The sequence below is a fragment of the Branchiostoma floridae genome, chromosome 3 (assembly GCF_000003815.2).
Source record: "Branchiostoma floridae strain S238N-H82 chromosome 3, Bfl_VNyyK, whole genome shotgun sequence".
Classification (NCBI taxonomy): Eukaryota; Metazoa; Chordata; class Leptocardii; order Amphioxiformes; family Branchiostomatidae; genus Branchiostoma; species Branchiostoma floridae.
The window spans coordinates 411555-420606 of NC_049981.1; the positions used below are offsets into that span (position 1 = coordinate 411555).

General features: G+C 37.9%; 2 protein-coding genes across 2 annotated transcripts in view; one reads left to right on the plus strand and one right to left on the minus strand.

Moving 5' to 3' along the window:
• Positions 1 to 3104: 3104 nt before the first annotated feature.
• Positions 3105 to 5967, minus strand: LOC118411625 (mitochondrial pyruvate carrier 2-like). The gene is made up of 2 exons (XM_035814100.1): positions 5588 to 5967; positions 3105 to 4701 (listed from the first exon to the last, which is right to left on the minus strand). Exons 1-2 carry the CDS (start codon positions 5837 to 5839, stop codon positions 4537 to 4539), a joined length of 417 nt encoding a protein of 138 aa, XP_035669993.1. The 5' UTR covers positions 5840 to 5967; the 3' UTR covers positions 3105 to 4536.
• Positions 5968 to 6381: 414 nt separating this feature from the next.
• LOC118412740 (thioredoxin-like) overlaps positions 6382 to 9052 on the plus strand; it is a gene marked incomplete at its 3' end in the record, with an annotated part of 3550 nt that continues 879 nt past the window's right edge. Inside the window, 1 exon segment of the mRNA XM_035815778.1 lies at positions 6382 to 6627. Within this exon segment, the coding sequence (XP_035671671.1) occupies positions 6530 to 6627 (98 nt within the window).

A 9052-nucleotide genomic window follows, 5' to 3' on the forward strand; every position in this document is an offset into this window, starting at 1 on the left:
CTGGTAGGACATGGGCTTAGAGAAAAGAATTAACGAAATAAGCTTGGAGATCGGCAAGTCTTTGAAGATAGTGCAATGGGAGTGTAAATTTGACTTAGCCTACATTAAATACGTGACACTGTGCTTGTGATAGGGTTTGCAACAAAATACATACAACTTTCTTGTCAATGCCAATAGAAAACACGTTAAACATGAAATTCTATCAGTAAAGCAAAATTTACTTTGACCAAAGACCTATTTGATGAACACCATGGCATCTAAGATAAGATACAAATTGTGCTTAACGACAACTCCCCCTTGTCAAACAAAAACAAGTATGACGACGTCGATTAAAATGACTTTTGGGCGTGGAACTTGGCCACCTGCAGGAAACGGGCTTGATAGATAGGTATCCAGGGGTGGGTACCTGTACCTATCCAAACTAACCAGTATGGGGCATACGATTTCCTTTTATACTTAACTTCATTTGTTAAATCTTGAAAATTCACATTTGTCCATTTGATACATAAGGATATTACAGACTTCGCAACATTGCAATCTTGGCATGTAAAATCTTGTTTATTGTACACCGTGTTGATGAACATTCCTCCCTGCAGAGTGAAGCATCCCTTCCTTGCTGGGTTTCTGATTGGTCAATGTTATGTGAACTCTCCTTCTGATTGGACCCGATAAGAAATTAATTAAACACTGGTGTGTGGTAATGTCCATGTGTTACAGCCTCATAACCGATCAGAAATGGGGCCTTCTGATTGGTCTACGCCCTGGCTATATGATACTAAGGCCATGTTGATTTCATTATATGGATGACATCCCCGCGCGCATCAAATTTCTAAAAAAAAAGAAAGGTTTTCAACCATACTTCAAATCACACAAAGCAGGTATAAAATGAGCTAATATAAGCGGTAGATTGCAAAAAAATATCGAAAAACGGATACTAATGTCATAGAATGCCAGCATGCTAAAAAGCCATTTCAAGGTCAAAAATAAAAAGTCAAAGAACAAAAATGAAGACTATTCTTTGGTACACCAAACTCTGTGTTTATTCATTTGTGAATGCTTCCTGATCACTTATTTTCAAAATAAAAGCACCTTTTTTTGCCAAACGTTTTTTTTTATTTGCACACTTGCATCAGTATTGGGGTTCCCAGAGGATGTTAATCGTACAATCAAATCAACATGGCCTAAATGGAGGTTTCAGCGGCCTGTTTATATTCCGAAGATACATGTACCAGTACCACTTATTGCTCAACATCTCTTCTCTACAATTTGCAGCAATTAGTTGAAGACAGAGTAATAGCAGAACCAAGTATGAAGAAGTTATGACCTAACCAAATGACTTAACTTAATACAGACAATTTCCTTGCATTTTCAGAATTTTATTCTTTTAAGGGGGCTCAAACCACACATTAAACAAAGAACCATTTCCCAATAAAACAACAGATGCTCATGTCTCAAATACTTAGTTTTTAAATACATTAGAATTAAAACTCAAGTGCTTTAAAAACACTCATGGATTACATTTTGTACAATTCAGGACATCTTTAACAATTTAAGTCAACGCTCATATCTGCATATAGCCACCTGTTTCACACGTGCAAACACATAAATTTGTACATATCTTTAACAAACATAATTATTCAACCTGTAGCAATAACAACATAAGGCCATGTGACCCATATTCAAAATCCAGATAAATAGCTATCTTTTCCCAAAACATTGCTCCAAGCATTACATTAAATAGCCAGATAAGTATACAAACTGTCAACCACTAAGGCCACACCAATTTAATTTCTTGGTTCACGGATTCGCTCGCTCCTATTTTTTGAAAAAAAAAATAAAAATTACCTCTAAGCAAATTTTCACCCTTAATGAAACCATTCACCAACTTTCTGGTGTAGCAAATTGGCCTTTATATTATAAACTCCTTAAAGTGTGGGTACAGGTGCTGTTACTGTACAATATTAGTGTTTTTCTACTTTTTTCAAGCTGAACACTTTTTTTCTTTGTGTTTTGGATTAGTCGTTACCTTTATCCCAACCATTTTACAATTTTTATTTTTATTTTTAATTCGCCCTCTCGCTCCATATTTTTTATGAAAAAATCCGTGAACCAAGAAATTAAATTGGTGTGGCCTAAGCAAAGCAAATCTGAAAAACAATTTTTTTTTCTGAAATGTTTTCCTTTATAACCGTTACTTGTAGCATATTAGAATGAGATTTGATCCTACACACAATACAAGTACAAAGTACAATTCAATACATTCTTTGACCAAACAATCCTTGTGACTTTCTGACAGTAGTTATACCAGTATTTTATCTCAAGCCTTTTAATAACAAGTCCAAAGTCCAACAACTAAGACAAGCATAAATCAGTGTGTAGTGTTGGACATTAGTATCACACATTTTTGCACCTTATGCAATTTCTGTCCACTGTCCACATTTCCTAGCTATTCAAACACCATAAAATCTAGTCCTTTCTTGGTTTACAATGTACCCTAACTGCATAGTTCTCTACAACTTCTCGATCAACAACTCTAATTCTAACATCAAGTTTACAAATCATAAAAGCTAAATTTGCCAGTGTCAACATATATAACCAAACACATGTCCTAACTACAAGTACACTGAAATTTTCACCTTTGGTATGTTTAGTTCTTTCCAGTGTACACATGCCTTGTGTACCTAGAGTGTATTGAGTCATACATGTTATATGTATCAAGTTAATGAGAGGTCCAATATTTTTGACAGTAAGACCCTATTTTGGTATCATATTTTTCAGCTTGGGTAAACGGCCTCATTACTTTGCTTTCAAACATAAGTACAATACATTGGATCTGGCTATTCCCCATTCATCTACAGTACTGTAAATGTGTTTAAGTTCACGGTGATTTAATTTCCAGCTCAGGAGAAACTGGAGCATTCACGGTGAGTTAACTAGAAACATAAAATCTTGACCTCGCATCTCAGTGACAAAATTCAAATCCTAATAGACTTCCTGTGCTTAGTTTTCGGAAAATCCCTGCCTATCGACCATCATTATTTCAAACCATTACCGGAAACCCAACATTTTGTCCCATACTAGGCCTAGAGCAAATGCCTCTGTAGTTAAATACTATCATGTTTGACTTAATAACAATGGTTGTGACGGATTGGTGGCAGAATACAAAAATTGACATCCTCACTGGCAAGAAGCTTGCACATTTTGACACATTTGATGTATAATAATACTGATATCAAAAACTTAAAGATGACAAAATGAAATCGTGGCACTTTGTGTTTTTATGAGCCTTCAATCTCCAAGCAGATCAATCAAGACAATATCTAAAGGGCTTAACAGTGTCCTGTCATTTTTCATCTTAAACACCAAGCTCACAACCTTTATTTAAGACACTTACCTAAAATATTTCCATACAGTTCTATAACAAAAGCTGATATAATCTTTTTTCAGAAACTTAAGATTTATTATTTGAAAATTTAGCTAAAACCATTGGGTTTGAGTGTGAGGGAAACAGTGGGCCAAAGCAGTAGCCTATATGATATGTTTGCAAGTACTAATATACACACCTTAACATCTGTTACAAGCCTTTTTTGAATCAGATTCCAAATGTCCAAAGTCAAGTTCAAACCCCATTCCACACATCATATAAATACATAATTGACATAGCCTTTGTTTATCAATAAATATAAACAAGAAACTTACTTCTGCAAAAATGCAACATTCTTTGGACTCTTTTGAAAATCACACAAGCAAAAATCGAGAAATTTCTTGTTGTATTCTTAGCATTTTAGATTATCTTAAATACCAATAGCAATAAATCTATCAAACTTCAAATAATGCTCCATTTCCAATGCTTCATGCATTTCAGGTATTAACTTTACTGAAAGACATTAATAGACACAAAATAGGTACTTTTAGTAATCAGTTCAGTCTGACCTGTCACCTTTGAACTATGACCCTGTATGGTCATGTGACAAAAGTAGTGGGTCAACCATCCTGAGTAAGGTAATAGCTACAGCAAAGAGTACGGCAAGTGGCAGTTTTCTTCAATTGTATATCTAAGGTAAAACTCCAACCATAGTCTAGAGTTTCGTAATATATCTATCTAAGGCTTCATTTCGATAGGCCAATTCATTGATCGAACTGCACATGCGCACTGCGAGTAACATGTCAAAGTTGAAGGCCCCTGATATATAAACATGTCTGCACATGTATAAAGCATAGTTTGGACCAGGACTGTTTCTCTCACTATCCCGGAACAGAAATTTCTTTGTTGGGATGGAGAAAAAAGATCTGAACTGCTAGATAATGAAAATGTATTGTTCGATGCTTAAAATGACCGCTTTTACAACAAAAATTGACTAACGGTAGGGGATTTTAAAAAAAAAATGAGACAGTCCTGGTCTAGATATAGTTGTTTCCATGTTACTTTTTGTTAGGGATCCTTCACCTTTGACTTTGCACATGCTCAGTTCAATCCATGAACCTGCTTATAGCTAAAACACAGCACTACATTTGAACATCAGACTGTAGACAGCCTCATGCTGCTGGCGTTTTTCCTGTTTCTGCAGTTTCCGCCTCCTCTGTTGGGGGGAGCTCCTTGAGAGACTTTCTGTACATGTATATCCTGGACAACTGGAAGAACCCTGTGGCCGCTACAAAAATGTTCACACTGAACAAGTTGTAGTTCACTGGGATGATTACCTAGGATGAGAACAGAGAGGAAAATATCTTATTGTGTAATGGGTATAAAATTTTACATAATGACCGAGGTTAGACAACTCCATAATAATTACTATTGCCTTAGGCAAGTCAAAGTAACAATTGCCCTACCATACTTGCAAGATTGTGCCAGTGCAATTTTTCTATCTATGGTGCAATTTTTACCCAAGTTTTTTTTTTCTCCCTTAAATGCCAAATAAAAGGATTTCCATGCTGCAAGGAAAATTGCATATATGAATGTTTCATACTAGTAGTATCTAAATTTCAGGCCAGTAAAAATTTGGTTTGGGTCAGTATATTTCTTACGTACTTGCCCAATAGGGCAAACTATTTTTTTTTTTAAACTAGAGCAGTTCTATAAATTGGATATTTTGATTATAAACTTAAACAGCTACACTTACAGTCACTGCAAAAAAGAAGGTGTGAATGTCACTCCCAGTAAAAGTATCTGTGAAAAAGTATCTGTGAGTAAAAGGTATCTGGGTAAACTGTGAGATAATGTGGCATTACTTAGAAAATATATCAAATCTAATAGAAGATCACACAAACCCTACAATATGTAGGCAGAAAAATCATTTCTTAGTGTATATTGTGCGACTGTTAGCATATGGACACAAGTTAAACATGCATGCAGCCACCCTGAAAAATATATAAGAACTCAGATAAGAAAAGAAACACGAATACAGACAGGGCTTTAAAGGCACGATAGCAAAAGGTAGAAAAGGCTGGCATGATCCAAGCAGGCAAAATCAAATTATTGCGTTGTGGGGGACGTCTAAATGATGGCTTGACCTCCGGATGACCTAGTCACCTTGGAACAGAACAACGCCCCTCCCCCCCTCAAAAACGCGCCAAAATAAAGCCTTACAAATGAGTATCTGGACCAGATGACTCCCGTAGCAGCTAGAGCGCTGGACTGGTAGACACTGAGTCTCTCCGGCGGTCTCACAACGTCTGCAATCCCTGCGATAACCAGGGCCCACTTGAAGGACGGCGCCCAGAAAAAAATCGTCTTCGGTCCGGCGGGATGGTTCCAAACGGCGCGGATTCTCTGAGGAAGAAGCGCTTCCACCCGCTTGTCCAGCCTCATGATGAGGCCTCGAAGTCCTACGGCACTCATTTGGGACGGTTTAGGGTAGCAAACCGTCGCTAAGTCGACTTAAATCGTCAAAAGTATGTCAGAAACTTTCAACATCCGTGTTCAGAACACAACGAAAATGGCGGTAAGTGTTCGTAATGACCTTTGACCAGTATGGACGATTGCACAAGAATCAGAAAGGGGAAAAGCTGAAACGTTTTGGCAAATATATGTTGGAAAGTATTTTTCATTAGAAGATTTAAATCACCAAGTGAAGAGAAATAAATCTTTCTATTTATGATTATTGACCTTTAGTGATTAGAATTATTTCTAAGATTTTCATTTTTCGAAATGAGAAAATAAAGCTTCACCCCGATTCTAATGAGTCAGCTATTCCACATTGACCATAATGGACAATTCCATAACAATCAAAGAGGTAAAACTAACATATATTTTGTGAGGAATATTGCTCATAAATAAAAAAAAAATATTATATATGAAATTATTTACTCCATTGGACATTCTTTTAATATCTGAAAGAGTTTGTCATCATTTCAACTATTTTCAGTCGTAAAAGACCGATTTATCATCACCCCTATTCTGATTAGTGAGCCATTCTACATCATATCCGTCGTTTGATTCATGCTTTTTGCTGACAGAGTCACATCAGTGACGATTTTTCTTGTTTCCTACGACTTTCTGGTAGAATTTTCCTCAGAATAACTGACCGAGATGTCGAACGTCCGCGTGGTCACCGAAGACGCCCAGTTCCAGGTCGAACTGACCAACGCGGGCACCAAACTCGTGGTGGTGGATTTCTACGCCGACTGGTTAGTATGGGGGAGGGGGGCGCATCAATGATGATATGGCGGAAACACATCTTTTTAGCCGTGACGTTGCATAAATTATTTCAAAAATCATCCTTTGCTGTATACACAAATATCTTCCTCGCGCTATTTCTTTTGTTACAAACGCACGGGCACACACCTGTCAGAATTTGGTCTGGTCCATTTACGACAAAACGCCTCATGTGCGGCATTTGGAAAAATGGCGGCTCGATTTGCCGATTCAAAATTTCGGCGAAACATTGCCTCTCAGACATGTCCAAACATGCGCCGTAAATTGTTTTCCATGCGGAAACGTTAGAGGGGCGTAAAAGGAAGGCGCCATCTTTGTCAGTCGGTGTGGTTTCTAGAAATTTCGCTGAAAGAAGGTCACTTTCAAGGTACGTTCGCCATGTTTGTATGTCCCAACTTTGAGATGATATAGAAAAAAAAACCAAAGCGGTGTCCAAAATCACAGTAATATCCCGGGTAGGTAGATTAGTGACGAATATGATGCCGAAAACCGCACGTCGACACCACTTTTGTTAAATGAGAGAGAGGTCCGAGAGTGCGGTCAGCCCCTCGGCGGTAGGCGAAGGTATTGTTGTCGGATCGCCCGTGCTGAAGCGCCCGGGTCGGTGTTCCGTGCGTGACCCGAAGAACCCGAGTGAGAGCGGAAAGTTCCGACGGTGATTTCCGACGGATGCGGAAGGTACCCGAAGTGCGATTTTGCGACAAAAACCGACGGAGGGCACGCACTCGGCATGCGTTGCACACGTAACCAAAAGACCACGTGACCCCACCAACTTCTGACAGGGCCTATGAGGGAAGTATGCCCGTGAAACGTTGGTCTGTTTGCTATTCAATTTGGATTTGAAAATACTTTTTATATGGTTATTTCAAGAGGAAAACAATGATTTTACATGTTACATTCATTGATGTACACTTACACACGCACACATCAAAAATTCTTTTAGATCAGTAGATCAGAAGTCTTGTAATTAACCAGATAGGGCATGTTCACATTGTGAAAAAGAATATTTTTGAATTGAATTAAAATCATTTTTTTACAATGTGACCAATAGAACCAGCCAATCATGAATCAGAGTAAAGAAGATCTCTAATAAAGGAATGTTTTAAGAACAAAATCTTATCTTCATTTTTAAATCCATATATTATACTGCTGTTTTTACTCAAGAGAAAGATTCTTATAAATCTCAAGCTAAGTAATTAAAGGCACACTGTACTCAAGAGGAGAGTGCTATTACTAAAAGACCATATCTTTAGGTACACAAAACTGACAAAATTTTAGCCTGGGTACCATACCATTGAGGCGCTCGGCGGTGTAGGGGTTGCCGCCCGTACAGTTAATCGGTACAGGCCGGGGAAGTTCTTACGGGGTTAGATTAATTTAGTCGCCAGAGTACAGTAATGCTTTAAGTGCCACGGAGGTAATGGAGCACGTACCATTGTTTTTAGCACACGGTTTAAACAATGTGGCAGGTGGGAAAGCAGTAAAAATATTCTTATAGTATTGAAATTTTGTGGTGAAGAGTTTGTCACAAAAGCACAATATGAAACTGCTAAAGTTTCTATATACAGGACTTGTGTATACTTCTAATGACATCCATCACTGTTCATTAGCATCGCTGGAATGTACTGGCAAAACACATCAATACATTGCACAAAATGTACAAGTAAATGAGCTGTCAAATTAAAGACAAAGTGGGTTACTTCGTCTTCCACTGTTTCCAGAAAAGAAGTCAAACCCCAAATGCGTAGATTATAGCTCTCAGCAGGCCATATCATTGCTAGAATAGTCACTTGTCACCATTGTTACATACATGTCCAGAAATGGGTGAAATGTACGAAGTTTGGATCAGCCTACGTCACACGTAATTTCCGACAACTTCTAGCTTCCGACAACTTCCGACAACCGCTGTCGGCAAAGTTCGGGAAACGTCGACAATTATCTGTGACGTAGCTACGCTAAGTTCGTACATGGGGCGGACCTAATGTACGATGTACGATGTTCGAAGTTAATATGTTTTCTACTTTGTGGGTTTTGCTAAGTTCGTACATGGGGCGGACCTAATGTACGATGTACGATGTTCGAAGTTAAGATTTTTCTATTTTGTGGGTTATGCTAAGTTCGTGCATGGGGCGGACCTAATGTACGATGTACGATGTACGAAGTTAAGATATTTTGATTATGCTGTGGGTTATGCTAACTCTGTACGCAGCATTTTATTCTACTTTCACCTGTCGCACATGGTAAATGTGAAACATGTAGAATAACGATGTTTTGTCTGAAAATAATAAAAATGCAACATGTATTGCATTTATCTTTTGTTGAACATTTATTTTTGATAATTCACAAGGTCAGCAGTCCTGCTCTCTCCAGTTTTCTCTCTTCTCGAACATTGTGTAC

Coding starts and splice junctions, on each gene's coding strand:
- LOC118411625 (XM_035814100.1), bottom strand. CDS start 5,839: ATGAGTGCCGTAGGACTTCGAGGCCTCATCATGAGGCTGGACAAGCGG. Junction 4,702..5,587: donor TCTGGTCCAGATACTCATTT/GTAAGGCTTTAT, acceptor TTCTCATCCTAG/GTAATCATCCCAGTGAACTA.